This window comes from Delphinapterus leucas, chromosome 7 (assembly GCF_059928025.1).
Source record: "Delphinapterus leucas isolate spDelLeu-1000000601 "Yukka" chromosome 7, BTC_Dleu_Yukka2, whole genome shotgun sequence".
In the NCBI taxonomy this organism is placed as follows: domain Eukaryota; kingdom Metazoa; phylum Chordata; class Mammalia; order Artiodactyla; family Monodontidae; genus Delphinapterus; species Delphinapterus leucas.
In genome coordinates this window covers 85,539,633-85,556,605 of record NC_143135.1, presented here as the reverse complement: position 1 = coordinate 85,556,605, position 16,973 = coordinate 85,539,633, and the positions used below count along the sequence as shown (strand labels likewise).

The window sequence follows — 16,973 nt, the reverse complement described above, 5'->3', positions numbered from 1 at the left end:
ATTCTTCAGCATGGCATTCATAGTCAGGGCTCAGCCTTATTTACTCTTTCCATGTCCTATGCCCTACCTCAGTGGTTTTTCAACCTTTTTAATTATTGTCCCCCAAGGTGTCTTTTAAGGGTTTTATTTTTTTCTTAATCATCCCTCTCATGAAATTTTAATGCCATAGGTATACTGTCTGTTTATACACTGGGTGTATATCTGTACTTCCCATTTAAAAAGTAAGATGTTTTTACCCTCCAAGAACCAATTTTTGCTCCACCAGGGGCAATATTGCCCCTATTTAGAATTCATACTCTAGCCAAAACACATCTTTTACCAATCCCTGAATACGCCCCTGTATTTCCTAGCATCCAAGTTTTAACTCACTTTGGCCATTAGCCAGAGGAGTAGAGGAATTATGAGAAGATTCCTAGAGTGTACTTCTGCTACTCAGTGCACTGTTTCCCTTGCCTAGAATAGACTCACACATCTCCTCCCACTACCCTCCATTTCTTCCTATTGAAATATGACTCTTCATGTTGCAACCCAAGTACCATTTCCTCCCCCTGAAGCACTCAGCTGGAACTAACTTCTTCCTTCTGTGCTCTAATAGAACTTACTTTATACATCCATTATGTTCTTCTTTGTTATGTAGTCATTTTTCTATTTGTGTTATCTCCTTCACTGTATTATAAACTTCCTAAAGACAAGGACTATCTTCTTCACAGTGTATAGTGCTTTCATATAGTAGGCACCATTATATGTTATTTGAAATCAATTCACTGCTACACCAGGAACAAAATAAGAGCCTACCTGTGCACACATTTAAAAAATTCCATATGTATGCTGAATAAATGAACACACTAAAGAGTAGAAAAAATGGACATCATAAACAAGACACATTCTTAAACCATCATTAACACAGAGATTATTTATAAAGAAGTTCTGTGTGTTGTACAACATTGGTGAACTGAATTAATTCCTGCTTCATAGAAATAACAGATGCCCACAGAAGTTAGTTACAGCCTACCTGCCTAGAAATGTCTTAAATAAGTATGATCAAGGTGAGTAGAGGATCCAAAGGCCAAAACATAATAGCCATGTTTGACAAATGTTTTTGTTGCAGATACAAAATCTTTATTGTGCTTATTCACTATGAAAAAAGATGATACACGTGGAAGCACATTTTAACTGTTAGTAACCATCACCACTACATACTATGTGACCAAATTAAGGCTATGGGACAATAAAGTTGATCTGATGAAGCTATTTCTGTGTGCAAAGTGAAGCCAAAAGAAGCAGAATGTTTTCTGAAAAAGGCTGGATAATTTTTTTTTCAATCCTATCAATCTTTTAATGCATTTAAGTGCTGAGGAATCATTCAGTGGAAATGGACAGAGTTCTGTTATAACCGTGTTACTCAATTTTTTTTTTTGGATGATCACAAAAAAAGCAACAATGATTGCAATTACCAAACACGAAACACACTCATACTATGTCATAATATTGACATTCAGTCCAGTAGTCCTCCACTGTAACAGCTCCTTTACTTTGCAGTGAAAATTGATTTGTATGTTTTTTGCCTCTGAGTCCTTGTGGGATTTTTTTTAAATTCAAACAGAAAGTCACAAAAATTATAATCATCTTCATTAATTTTTTTTATCTTGATCTTTGGTTAGCACTTTATGAATTCATCAGTTTTCTATTAGAGTTCTGAAAATGCTTATTCATTCAGTTCAGCAGTATAGTCAGTTACCAGAAACCTGTCTTTTCCATGAATTCCTTGAGGATAGAAACCCTTTTATAGGAACATTTTTGCAAAAGCATTAGAGTATACCCAAAACTGTCTGTAAATGACAAAAGACTTAAAAATGACCATGGTTAAAGATTTGATGAAAGTTCATAATAATGCAATTGACAAGGAAATTTAGTTATTTCTGAGTTATACATTTTAAAGTATGGATAATTTTTTAAATGTATATTTATAAATATATTTAGAAATTTCCATCATATCTTGGAATAGTACTTTCTAGGGAAAGCTATTTCTGTGGTTTCATAGGATTACATTCTACCTTAGAGGATTAGGTGTTTTAAAGTGGCCTCTTTTTTTTAAATTTATTTATTTATTTTTGGCTGTGTTGGGTCTTCGTTGCTGGGCACGGGCTTTCTCTAGTTGCAGCGAGCGGGGGCTACTCTCCATTGTGGTGCACGGGCTTCTCATTGCGGTGGCTTCTCTTGTTGTGGAGCACGGGCTCTAGGCACGCGGGCTTCCGTAGTTGTGGCACGTGGGCTAAGTAGCTGTGGCTCGCGGGCTCTAGAGCTCAGGCTCAGTAGTTGTGGCGCACGGGCTTAGTTGCTCCGCGGCATGTGGGATCTTCCCGGACCAGGGCTCGAACCCGTGTCCCCTGCATTGGCAGGCGGACTCCCAACCACTGCACCACCAAGGAAGCCCCTAAAGTGGCACTTTTATTACTTCCCTGAAACAATTTATTAAGAAGATTATCAAATCTTATAGAAAACTACAAACAGGTGCTTTTTACCATCCTTTGGTCATGTCTTCTGTTAAAATACCATAAACGGCTTTGTGTTTGTTTGATTTTTCTAAAGTCCGAGAATGACTTCTGTGGACAATGAGTTGGGGGTATCTGAGGGATGGGAGACTCGGCAAATAATTTATTTCCAAGGATACACTAAATTCAGCCTTGGGGCCTGGTCCGCCTACAGCCAGCTGTATAGTAAATTCAATCCTTCCGGGTCTTTCTAATAGGCTAACCCTTTTGCCAGTTCCAAAGCTCCTAAGCGCAATTCTATTTCCTATAAGCTCTTCTTTGGAAAGGAGGATTAGCCGTGAACCTGTCTCCTTTTCACTCCTGCTAGCCAAGTTCAAGTTTTGTGGGCAAACAACAGCCAAAATAAATACGCTAGAGCCAATACTGAAGCTTCTGCCTCACGGGCAAAATTACGTAGGATCGTCAACAAGTCTTATAGGGGGTGGGGGAGGGAAGGGAGGAGCGTGGAAGGGGCCGCCCCTTTGGAATGGGGGCACTCTCTCCCTTCAGCCGTTCATTTTGCATCTCGGTTGGATAGGCTGAGAGAAATATGTCATTGAGGTGTTTTCAAAATGAGCCCTGTAGGTGTGGGCTGTTCCCTAGGTTTGTGGTTTTAGATTTTCAAACGGGAGGACTTATCAATGGCTATAGGATCAAGTTCCTGAAACTGGTCTATAGCTTGAAAAATGTCGTTGTAACAGGAAGCGCCAAGAGCTTAAGTGTGATTCACACACAGTAGAGGATATGACGAAAGTTCCTCAGGGGTTTGATTTGAGTTTCCTAAATGAAGAAGAAGCCAGGAAGATCCTTCAGGTGCTGGAAAGAAATGAGGAGCTACAGAGGGCAGAGAAGGACAGGATCAGGTACAGAGCTAATTCCTTTTTCCCCTGGGTCTGGGCCACAGTGGGGGGCGTCCGCGGCGTCCCCCGAGCCCGGCGTGAGTGGAGGAAGGGGCCGAGCTTTTGTGGGGCACCTGTCCGAGGCTCGGGGACGCTCAGCATCCGTCCGGAGCGCGCGGCCCGGCAGGGGGAAATCTGCAGTGAGTCTCTCTTGAGAACGTTGGGAGGCGCTGCTGGTGCAGACACGGCCTTCCGGGTAGGCTCGTCTGCGAGCTCAGGTCCCGCAGCATAGGGCGCGACCCTGCCCTCGCCGCGCGGGAGCGTGCCTTGGCGCGTTTCTTCTCAGAGTGGATCCTGCGCGGCGGCTCTGGCCCCAGACCGGGACACGTGGGCGGCAATCGCCGCAGGGGGTCCAGGCTGGGTGGCGGGTCTCTCAGGTGTCTCCTAGGCTGCTACGTGGCGCGGGCCAGGTGGGCCCATGAAACTGGGTGGGGAGCGCAGTCCTGCCCGCGCGCATCCACGTGCTTACAGAGGCCTCCAGGTCGTCCACTCTCGCCCAACACACTCTTCCTCTGCCCCAGAGAAACCTCCCTCTCCACCCAACGCGGGCAGTCAGCGAGGCCCGGGAGAGCTGGCACCTCACTGGAGGCCAAGTGTTTCCCACCCCAAGGGCTGGAGTTCGAGGAACTTGCCAAATTGTGTGGAGTGAACCCAGCTGGGACTGGGCCGCGTGGGGTGTCTAGAATGGTTCGATCCCCTTGCGTGTGGCGCTTGGGGAAGAAGTTGCTGCGGAATTTCCCCCTTGACCTTACTGTACAGTGTTGTAGGTGAGGGATTAGTTACCAGGAAATGAAATCCAGAGATCATTGCCTGAGATGTAAAGTAACCAGTTTTTCTGATGGGGAAGTGTGGGATAAGTCCTGGAATGAATTAAAGACTTTCTCACCAATCCTGGAATAAACCCACCCAAGGCCTTCTCGAGTGGACTGTGGAAGAAAATTTAGGGCATCCCTCTCAGACCAGAAAGTGTGGCACTGATGGAATTTAGAAAGCCATTTTGTTTGTGAACAACTTCTTGGTGATCAAAGTTCTATGTTTCCACTTCCTTCCAGGCATCCCACTTACCCCCCACCCCCCAAACCCCCAGGGAAAAAACCTCCAAAGATACTCTTCACATAGGGAAACCCTAGCTGGTTTTGTAGAAGCGATTAAAACACACTGGGCCCAAAACCCTGTCTTCTCTCCCCACCCCCTACCCCCCAAATATGACTCTTGTGGGGAGAAATGAATATTTGAAGTTTGAGGATGTGTATTTCACGCCATCATACTCTGCCTTTAGAAAAATAGGCTCCATCATTTCTTCAAACTATGCAGAAATGTGCCCTCGTGAGCACAGTATGTCCACACCCACATACACCCAGGAGCATGTGCCCACACGTATGCACGTGCAGTGTACACAGGCACACCCAATGTTGGGAAGGAGAGCTTTAGAATTGCATGCTTGCCTTGTTGTGTTTTCTCTATAGCAGCTCATGGTGCCTGTGGCAGCTGACTTTAGGGGGAACTACACTTAGATGGCAAAGGCCATTGGGCTAGGCCTTAGAAGGAAGGCTAAAACACATTTTATGATTTCATGGCACTCATATCCTAACTGGAGCATCAGCAAAAAAAGCCATAATGCTAAGACAAAAATCAATACTGTTATGATAGGAATATTGGCATTATCGGAGAGGAAATTTAAAATAATTAAGATTATTTACTCAGGCACAGCATTTTTTTCTGCTTTGTTTTTTAAAAAATCTGTTTAATAAAGGTCTGAAGCAGAAAAAAAAATCAATACTGTCAACTATTAAACAAACTTTGAAAAATAATTACCCCAGCAATTTTTTAAATGTCACCACTAAAGTATACAAATAATTTAAGGAAAGCAGACACTTGAGCCAAATGCTCAAGGCAATTATTTCTAGTACTTTATTTTCCCCTGGTTGATTCCTGTGTCTCACTATCAAACACCTGTCCCTGGATAGCAGTCTCCATGGGATTGCTCTGCTCACCAGCTCACATGCATTGGTTTTAGAAGCAGATACTGGCATGCAGAAAAGGCCTGAGATGACATGCCAACTTAGCTCTTCTGTTCATTTTTGATCATCGTATTTTCCTAATCAAGTCAAGACACGTGACTTATAAATCGAGTATTATTTGAGAAAAAATACAACAGTGCCAAGAGACTCTCAGTGGTCTTTTTACTATACTGAGAAACAGTCTTCAGATCTCTTAATTAGGACAAAAAGGGAAGGCACTGGCCTCCCTGGTGGCGCAGTTGTTGAGAGTCCACCTGCCGATGTAGGGGACACGGGTTCGTGCCCCGGTCCGGGAAGATCCCACATGCCGCGGAGCGGCTAGGCCCATGAGCCATGGCTGCTAAGCCTGAGCCTCCGGAGCCTGTGCTCCGCAGCGGGAGAGGCCACAACAGTGAGAGGCCCGTGTACCAAAAAAAAAAAAAAAAAAGGGAAGGGACTAAATGCAGAAGCTTGGAAGGTTTGCTGGTTAGGGCCTATCTGTGATAGGCTTGAGCTGTCTACAAGACAACTAAGAAGAAGTATCCTACAGTTAGAAATATAGAACTACAGTATCATGCAAGGCCAGAGGTGTCCAGAGGTGGATGTTAATGGCACAGAACTAGTTGAGTTCACCATGCAGGAGACCATAGCCCCACCTGTAGAAATGAGCTTCCCCCGATCTTCCTTCATCAGTACCAGAACTCTCTGGCTCCAGCTTACTGGGAAAGTATTCACATTAAATATTATAATGTTTCCAATATATGAAGAGTTTCTTCAGATTTTTAAGAAAAACACCAAGATTCAAACTGATGAATAAGCAAAGATAGAAAGAAATCATTCACACTAGAAGATATCCAAACAGTAAACAAAACATATGGGAAAATGTTCACCCTAACAGTAATAAAAAAAAAAAAGAAAGAAAATCAAAGTAACCTCAAGACATCATACTGCACCTTTAAAAATAACTAAAAAGACTTGGTGAGGGTTGAAGTGAAATGGATAGATTCTGTATATCGTTAGTGGCATTGTAAGTTGAATATCATCCTTTTGGTGAACAATACTGCAACACCTGTGAAGATATGACTTGCCCTTGACCCAGTTATCCAGTTCTTGAATGTTACTCATTAGTAGGAGATTGAGGTGGAGAAAATGACCACACCAACATTTATTAAGTGCTGCCTTTTTAAGTAATAATAGTAATTACTGTGATAATAATAATTGCTAACATTTATTGGTCCCTTACTGTATACTAGGCATTGTATTAAACATGTTGTATATTTTTAATTAATCCTCTCAATAACCTCGTTAGGTACACACTTTAATTTCCATTCCACAGAGAAGGAAACAGCTTAAAAATGTCGAGTATCTTGTTCAAGTTAAGCAGCAGAGCTAGAATTCAAATCCAGATCCATCTCAAAATTATTTTACCCATCAGCATTGACTAATCCTCACAACCATCCCTTGGGGTGAGTATTATTAATGACTTTGTACAGAAGAGAAACTGAAATTTAGCAAGGTTAAGGAACTTGCCCAAGGTCACACAGCTCGTAAGTGGCAGAACTAGAATTTGAACCCAAATCTATCTGGCTCTAAAAATCTGTATTCTTTCCACTATACCATATTTTTCCCTGAGGAAACAATTTAGTAGAGGAAAAACAAGACATATACTCTCAGATATTGCAGTGTTACCTATAATAGCAAAATAGTGGAAAATTTCAAATCTAAGTAAAAGTCCAGTCATTACAAAGGACAATTATGAAGACATCATTATGTCCCATCCAATATGATATTTTAGTTCTATATTTCTGACTACCTTGGTTTTGTAGACACCTCAAGTTTGTCATGGATGCAGCTGTGGAAAAATGTGTACAAGGCACTGTTCTGTGAAAAAGCAGAACACAAAACAGTGCTTATGTTATTATTTCAGTTTCTTCTGGACATCTGGGCATGTGCATAGCAACTAGAAGAAAATAGCAAAAATCTGTGCTTCTCCTTTCCGTGAATCTCTAGGGCCTGCTGCAGCTCCTGGCCCATGGTGAACAGTCAGTAAATGTTTGCTGAAAGGCATGGGCTTGCCCTGACAGCTGGGGGCTGGGCTCTCCTGCCCTCAAACCCAACACTGCCAAGATGGGAAATCAGACCTGGGGGTAAGGATGCTTGGTAGTCTGGGCAGGAACGCTGGACACATGCTTCCTCCTAAGGCCCTGGGAAGGCAGATGAGGGGAAAGATGTAGGATTTCATGGCTAAGAGGAGAGGAAGACCTGGGTCACAAAGGTTTCTGTCTGCATAGGCCCCCTATAAATACTTGATGAAGGAATTAATGGTCTGCACTGGCTGGAGTCAGAGGCTTCTGCTGTCCCAACTTCTCTTCCCATTTCTCAGTCTCTGTTTGTTTCACCTTCTTCTCATCCCTCAATACCCTCTGCCCAGTTACATGGGATTTCTCCCTCCTTTGAACCCTGTAATGGACTATAATCACTCTGTTACATTTATCCTCTTCTGTCAGTCTGGGATCTGAGCTACAGAAATTCTCTGAGAGCCAGTTAAAGAAATGGAAATACTTAAATTACAATCTGTCAGTTACGCTTCTTTTTGGATTGTGGAAAGGATTTTGCCTGGAAGTATTCACTTGGGCGTGACTTTTTAGGCCATGTACAGTCTGTGGTTTTAGCTACAGTGAAGAAAAATGGCTGAGAGTTTGAATCACGATTGGCAGGTGAAAAATTTCCCCTTACTACTTCTATCACATCTTGGAGGAAATATATATGTGTGTGTGTATACATATATATATACACAAATACTATAGATGATAGATAGATAGATAGATAGATAGATAGGTAGATAGATAGATGGAATAAAATCTGAAAAGCATCTTACTTTTTACAAGTCTTTGAAAAACACAACTACCTACCTATAAGCCCCACCACCCCCATCTCATAAGTGTGACTGAAATAGAAAGTACCAAGAGATTATATCAACTAGTCAAGCTCACAGAAGAGATATCAATAAATCAAAAATGTTTATTTTTCCTATTGCAGAAAACTTATAAAGTATAAGATGTTACAGCACCAGGTGTAATTAAGTTGAAAAATGGCATGTCTAGATTTAGACTATCTTTGCTCAGTGGCAAGATTGCAGCCCAGGAGAGTTTTCTAGAACTTAGCTGTTTCGATTGATTTACACTAGTGTACTTGAGCTGTGGCTCAGTCCTGAGGGGGACTGTGCATATCAAAGTAGTGAAGTGATCGGTAGCTGGTGGAAACTGCAACATCCTGCAGAGATTAAAAACCAGATACACAAGTCTCCTGTCTCTCATAGGCTTTCTGCCTGCCCTCTCCTCTTCCAGCTGGTGAAATTTGCCTCTGGCTAGGATAGACTTTCAAGAAACTTTGGATGCTTATTTATTGGGCATCTACTCTGTGCCAGACACTGTGTTAACCCTGAGGATACAGCAAAGAAATTCTGCCCCAAATGGCTTTAGTCTATGAAAGTTTTTGGTTGGTGGTAAGTCCTCTAAGATGAAGACTTCATACAAATGTAGCTTGCCCTCATGGAGCCCTGCGTGGCTGGGGAAGGGACTGTGAGAACTGCCTGGAGGTCACAAGAGTGCCCTATAGGCTGGAGTGTTCTGATAATATAACAAGGAATGGGATCAATATCATGGATCTCTGAGGCGTCTGCACTTTTCAGTAACATCCAATTTAGTTAATTCCTTTAAACTGAGGGGAGAGCTTTCTCTCAGACAAATTCTCCCGGCTAGTTACTCCTTGGATTGGTCTCCAAGGAGACCAAAAACAGATCAGCACATACACAGTGAGTCAGTACAGCCTTGGCACCTGGGAAGGGAGTCTTATCATCAAAGGAGAACCAGCATTGGTATCCCAGGAAGGGAGGCATTTAATCTTTACTTTTAACATGGACATTCTTTACTTCTGGTCACTGTGCCCTTTTATTTAATAATTAAAGCAGATGTACAATGTATGTACACACAGGCTGTTTTAGTTAGCACAAAATTCAAGTTTACTCATGTATAAGCAAGAATGACTTCCCTGTACCTCAATATGTGAAATTTTCTTTTATCGCTGTTTTTTTTTAAAAAAGCATATATGTATTTTGTAAGGATATACTCTAAACTATTAAGATGGTTATCTCTTGGATGTGATATTTAAAGGAACTCTAACCATTTTACTATTATTTTATTCCTTAAAATTATCACGGATTATTTTTTAATGATTATTTCTTTTGATAATAAAGAAATGCAAAATAACTCTTTTTCCTTCATAAATATAACTTTAAAAATATTTGTCTTAAAAATATCTGAATATTTTTCTGCCCTTTTCTTTATAATGTTTTATACATTTTGCAATGTTAATGTATTTATGGGTAAGTTGGTTTCTCTGCATCAATCTCAAGTTCTTTGTGGTCAAGGATTATCTTAGGGATGGAGAGCCTCACACACCTAGTAGGTACTCAGTTCCTAATCAAGTGGACTTTAACTTACTTCTGTGAGGGAGTACAAAGTGAGGGAAGGATAGATCTGGGGAAACCATATGAAGGACAAAGAAGGTCAGATTAAGGTTAATCAGAAAATATTCTTCTTCCTGTTAGCACATTTGGGTTTTAAAACTGAGAACGAGTTGGCTAAGAGCCTTGCTAAAGCAATTCAGGCCCATTTTTCTGCAGTTAGTTACTGCACAGGCCATAATATTGAGGGCCTAGGCTCACTTCACTCTCCTGCTCAGGAATATTTCCTTATTGGCATTGCCAATAGCCCTAATTAAAGGCTGTACTCAAAATATCAACTTGGCATACCACAGGAGCCAGCTTCCTCATTCCTCTGTGTGTTAGACTTTCTAATGATGAAAGAGGAAATCAGGGGCTACAGTGACCACCAAAGTCCCCACTTCCCAAAGAAAAGTTGTGGTGTTTTATATTTATATCAAGTTTGCCTTGGTTTCAATTTTAAAACAATGCATTTAATGGTAGTTGAAGGAGGGAAGGGTCTGATCTGGTGTGGGGAGAGGGTAACCTGGCAACCACTGCTCTGTTCTTCAGATCTGTTGAAAAGATCTGTCCTCCAGGTATCAAGAAGGGCCATGCTCCCTCTGAAGGCACTTGGGAAGAATCTGTTCCAGGCCTCTCCTAACTTCTGGTAGTTCCTGGGGTGGTGGCAGTGTAACTCCAGTCTTCACATGGCATTCTCCCTGTGTGCATGTCTGCCTCTGCTGTCCAAATTTTGCCCTTCCCATAAGGACACCAATCATACTGAACTAGAGCCAACCCTAATGACCTCATTTTATCTTGATTACCTTTGTAAAGACCCTATCCCCAAAAAAGGTCATGTTCTGAGGTACGAGGGGTTAGGACTCCAACATATCTTTTTTGGAGGACACAATTTAATACATAACAGTAAGGCTGGTTCAATGTTTTTAAATAAATTACTGTAAACCACTATATCAACAGTCTAAAGAAGAAAAACACATGATCATATCAGTTGATGCAGAAAAAGCCAAGATAAAACCTCTTGGCAAGGAAGAAATAGAACCTAATAAAAGGTATCTACAAAAAACTTACAGCTAACATCATATCTAATGGTGAAAGACTGCTTTTCCCTTAAGATTGAGAACAAGACAAGGATGTACAATCAATCCTTCCGTTCCTATTTAACATCATACTTGAGGTCCTAGCAAGGCAAAGAAATGAAAGATATACATATCAGAAAGGAAGAAATAAAACTATCACTATTTGCAGATGACATGATTGTCTACAAAGAAAATCTCCCCAAAAAACTATCAAAAAAATCCTAGAACTAATAAGTGAATTTAGCAAGGTGGTAGAATACAAGATTAATACACAAAAATCTACTGTGTTTCCATATAATAGCAATGAACAGTTAGAAATCTAATTTTTAAAAAATTTTATGAAAAAACAAAGGAACTGAGTAGACAAAACAATTTTGAAAAAAAGAAGAAAATTGAAAGAATCACACTACTTGATTTTAAGACTTACTATAACATCACAGTAATCAAGCTATCATAGTAGTTGTGAAGGGAAAAACATATAGTTTGATGGAACAGAATATAGTCCAGAAATAGACCCCCAAAATATAGCCAATTGATTTTTTTACAAAGGTATGAAAGCAGTTCAATGAAGGATAGTCTTTTCAACAAAAGGTGTTGGGATATTTGGGCACAAGGCTAGAAACATTTTCATCACCCCAAAATTAAACATTAAATAGTTACTCTTCGAAAGACAGATACCATATTATATCACTTATATGTGGAATCTAAAATTTGACACAAATGAACTTATCTACGAAACAGAAACAGACTCACAGACATAGAGAACAGACTTGTGGTTGATTGCCAAGAGGGAGAGGGGTGGGGGAGGGATGGATTGGGAGTTTGATATTAGCAGATGCAAACTATTATATATAGAATGGATAAACAAGGTCCTACTGTATAGCACAGGCAACTATATTCAATATCCTGTGATAAACCATAATGAAAAAATATGAAAAAGAATATATATGTGTTTGTATGTATATATATATATAACTGAATCACTTTGCTTTACAGCAGAAATTAACACAACACTGTAAATCTACTGTACTTCAATAAAATAAATTTTTTAAAAAGTTACTCTTCATTCCTGCCTCCCTCCAATGCTGGCAACCACCAATCAGCTTTCTGTCTATATGTATCTACCTATTCTGAATATTTCATATAAATGGAACCTTTCATATAATACATAACCTTTTGTGTCTGCTTTACTTAGCATAATGTTTTGAGGTTTATCTACTTTGTAGCATGTGTCTGTACTTCATTCTTTTTTATGACTGAATGATACTGCATTGTATGTACATACCACAATTTGTTTATCCATTCCTCATAAACATTTGGGTTGTTTCCACCTTTTGGCTATTGTGAATAGTGTTGCTATGAATATTTATCTACAAGGGTTTTGAGTACCCGTTCCCAGTTCTTTGGGGTATATACCCAGGAGTGGAATTACTGTGACATTTGGTAATTCTGGGTTTAACTTTCTAGGAATCATCAAAACTGTTTTCATCCACACTCACTTTCATATAATTGTGACTGTACTGTGTATATTTTTGTTTGTTTGTGTAATATCTGACATAAAAATAACCCCTTCAAATTAAAGACTCTTAGTCAACATTATTTTTTGTGGCTGCATACTATTCTGCTATATGCATTTTATAATTTAATTAATCATTCCAATATTTTAGGTTCTTCAGTTTTCTCTTATTCTTTTTGTTTCTCATTGCTATTGTTAACGAGTCCAAGCTCATACTGCTTGCTGCACTACAGGCCAATAAATTGAGAGACAAGTTGTTGGGGCAAGGAATAGCGACTTTATTTGGAAAGCCAGCAGACCAGGAAGAGGTGGACTAGTGTCCCAAAGAACCATCTCACCCAAGTTAGAATTCAGCCTTCTTTTATACTAAAAGGGGAGGGGATGTGGCTGGTTGTTGCAAACTTCTTGGTGCCAGAATTCTTTGTTCTTGCAACTGTCCATTTAGGTCTGGTCACGATGTTCTTGAGAATGGGCTATCCTGTATATTTCAGGTTCTAGGAAACATTCTTGTACAAAAGGTTCAGAACCAGCATGACTAAGCACAGGCAACAGAGCACACAGGTTAGAGCTAAAGGAATAGATTCAATATGGAGTCAGGTTTGTTCTTCTCTGTTACACTATGTTAAATAACACCAGGACAAACATTTGTGCTTACATCCTTAATTCAATTTAAACTGTGTCCCTAAGGTAAATTCCACAATGTAGAATCATTATTTTATAATATAAATACTTGCTAAATTCATGATACCTGTTACCAACTTGCTCTTCAAAAATGTTCTACCAAACACTGACTTGACTTGCAGCGGAAAGCCTCCTATTTTACCATACCCTTCCCAGCCCTGGGTCGTATTATTATTATTATTATGTTTAATCTTTGCTAATTTTGTAGGCCAAAATATTCTTATAATAGATTTATCAATAATTTCTGACACTGTGGTTATAATAAATTTGAACTTTTTTTCATATGTTTACTATTTATTTACATTTCATGATTTATGAATTCTCTCTTTATACCTTTGCCCATTTATATTTCAGAATTTATATTCAGAATGCTTGTTGTCACAAATAACAGATCTAATCATGGCTTTAATGACTTGGGAATAAAGTTTTCTGACATAAACAATATATCTAGAAGTAGGCGACTGATAGCTGGTTTAGTGGTTTAGGATGTCAGGTTGGTGTCTTTGCAATGAAAAATGGCTGCAACTGCTCCAAACATTACATCCATGTTCAAGGCAGGGAGAGAGGAGATAGGGTGGAGCCAACTGCATCTGTCCCCTTTATTAGGAAAGTAAAAGCTTTGCCAAATGCTATCCCAGTACACTTCCCCTCATGTCTCATTGACCAGAACCAGGTCATAAAGCCACCCTTTGCTGCAAGGGAATTGAGAAATCAAGTAATAGGATTTAAATGTTAGGCTTAAATCATTCGTGATCCATTCCCTGGGGCTGCACACTTTGCTGCCCACAGCAAAACCAAAAAGGAGGGGAACTAGGGGGAACGGATTCTAGAAGGCAAAGAGCACTATCTGACACAGAGTCTCAGTATGTTTTGAGTTTTTTATTGCTTTATATATTTCTCTATACATTAAGGAAATTGACTTTTGTCCTACTTATTACAAATATATTTCCTAGATTTCAGTTTGCACTTAACTGCTATTTATCTGAGAAAAGGCTTTTTTTTCCTATTTATATAACGTACTAAGTTTAAATTTTTTTGTTTGTTTTTTAGATTAAAAAGTTCTTCCATTTAGAAATTAGATCGACATTTACCTCTAGTTTTTAAAATCTTTTTGAAAATTTAACTTTTTAATTGATCAGATATGTATTTTACCTATAAGGTAGGTTAATTATATAAATTGATTTTTTTCCCAAATAACTAGCAAATTGTCCTGGTACCACTTATTTCCATCTACTTCTAGGGCCCATGGTTATTCCTTTTAGAGAAAGGGCTATGGGACAACAAAACAATATCAACAACAGCAAAGAATTGATGAGGCAAATGCTGCAACATCAGCTTTCATGAAACCTAAGAAGGAAATTGCAGGGAAAAGGCTTTAGTACTGATAAGTGTGATTGTTTGTTATACGTTTATCAGTGCACAAAGTTAATGGATCGTGTTTCAGTTTCCTTCCTCTTTCCATTTTCTATGACAGGTAGCAAACCTAATTGAGAGTAGACCTCAATTATCTCATCCTGAGATATCCATCAAGTGACCTGGTTGTCATTTAGATCTGGTTCTTTTCCTAGTCAAACAAATACCTTATTAGGGGGATATAAGTTTTTAACTTATAACAAAATTAATTTGCTTTAAAAGGATAAGTGATTAACAGGATTTCTAGACAAACAAGCAAACAAAATTAAAATCACATGTGTTGTGAGTTTAATGTTTACCATGCACAGGGGAACAGGTAAAACTCTTCAGGAGATCATTGCTTATCACTCAGGGTCACACCAGGAAAACAGAAACTACTGGGTATTTAAAACAGAGTGTAGTGCGGTGAATTGCTTAGTTACATGGTGATAAAAAAAGGGAGAGAAACCAATCAGGGGACAGTGAGGCTGATCAGAGATTGGCAGCTGCAGGGAGCCTGGAGGCAGTGGTGCACTGATAACTGGTACTCCTAGAGAAAAAGCCTTGATTTGTAGCATTGGCTAATTTCAAGCTAGAAACAGTTTAACAAACAGCTTGTAAAATTCCTGAATATTTACAATCTGCTCTTGTAAACCAGTACAAGCCAGCTGTAGCACACCACTGGTTAGAGAGGAAAAGGGAGCAGGTGGTTTTAGCCAAGCCCTACAGGCTAGGGTCCCCCATGAGAAACTGGGACCATGGCAGGCCTGTCTGGGGATTTGGAGACGTGGGAGAGACAGTCACTGACAGAAGTTCTGCATGAGGCAGAGAGAGGGAAGAGGAGAAATACCCTGACTTTTCCCTTCCAGCCCTCCAGTCTTCTGCCAGTGTCTGGCTGAAGCCAGCTGGAAGCATCTAACTGGTAGTGAGAGCCTGGGAAATGCAGCTTACAGGGGTCATCTCCCAGCAGCACAGAGCAGAGCAGGGAAGGGACAGTTTCTTGTCCCCTTTTCCCTTCCATCCCTGTTGTTTTCTTCTGTCATCCTTTGGATTCTGCTTTTTCTCACTGCCCAGTCTTACATTGCTAAGGCTTTGCTTCCCTGCCAGAAAATATTCTTGAGTTTTCTTTCCAGTTATCCTGTACTTATTGTTCTTGCTCACTCTGCTCTTTTACAGTTTCTGTCTCTTGCTTCAGCACCTTTTGGGAGTGGCCCTATTCTGCTCTTGCTTCTCTGTGCTGCTGCTTCTCCCCACCTTTCTGGATATTCTTCCTATGCCATGGTCAGCCTCCAACATGCTCAGGTTAGTCAGGGTCTTTGGGTGGAGAGGAAGAGTCTCACTCAGGACACTTTAGATGGAGAGGGCTTTGCAGAAAGGTTACCTGTGGACTGAATCTGGAATTTGAAGGACTTGGGAAACCAAGACAACTCTAGGGACCAGCTACTCTGCTTGCCTGTCACAGCCCACACTGTTCTTCTCCTAGGATGCCTTTGATTCCCTCACTTCATGCTGCTGCATATTTCAACTGGCTGACTCTTTATACATTCTCTGGTCTGATTCTGGTGCTCATGGCCATTATGCCAGGTCACCTGATGCCTCTCTAGCCAGCCTGTGAATGGGCTGCCCTAGGATAAGGCATCCAATCTGTAGCACCTCCTAGGGAAAACTTATTGCTGGATATTCTAAGTGGGGGCCGTAGACCATCCAGTTCAGCTCAAGATGATATAATATTGACTTGGCAGGCACTGAGATTCACCTGTCCAGGAGGGGGTTGCACTTGGGTTCTCTGTACTCACACTGTCTCTCCTTTCTGTATGCCTACCTGTGCACTAAGATACATTTGATGTGTCTGCTTGGCTTCTGTGATGACAAGTCTTGGACTGCAGGCTCTGCAAAGACAGAGATTCTCAACCCTGGTTGAAATGACAACTACCTGGGGAACTCTCAAAATGCCCAATTCCATGCCCCACCCTGACATTCCAGCCAAATTGGTCTGTGATCAGGTTGGGCATGGGTGTTTTTTTAAAGCTCCCAGATGACCTAATATGCAGTAAGGGATCCCATCTTGGTTGCCTGGACATTGGGTTGTGACTTCGCCTGTCACATCTTTCCTATAGGCCACTCCTTTACATGAGTTGAGGGACTGTTGATTTCTCAGGAAACCCTGTGGTTTGGGAAGGGAAAGCCTAGAGTGCTAGTGAAGGACAGTCCGAGAGGGATATGCCTGACACAAATGTAGAAAGCCTTGTTTCTAGTACTTTCCCACTTCAGAATTTCTTGGCAAGATCAAAAGGACCTTCTGCCCCTGCAGCTGTGTAGTCTGACAACTGTAAAAATTGCTTTTCACTTTTTGTTGCTTTTATTTTGTTTT

The 16,973-nt window shown here is 40.5% G+C and overlaps 1 protein-coding gene across 2 annotated transcripts in view; it reads left to right on the top strand.

Annotated features, from left to right (window-relative positions):
* Positions 1 to 3,260: 3,260 nt before the first annotated feature.
* EXPH5 (exophilin 5) overlaps positions 3,261 to 16,973 on the top strand; it is a 74,819-nt gene continuing 61,106 nt past the window's right edge. For both annotated transcript variants that reach the window (XM_022561539.3, XM_022561538.3), the window contains exon 1: positions 3,261 to 3,394. In XM_022561539.3, coding sequence (XP_022417247.2) covers positions 3,276 to 3,394 — 119 coding nt within the window. In that variant the 5' untranslated portion in view covers positions 3,261 to 3,275. The remainder of the gene's footprint in view (positions 3,395 to 16,973) is intronic.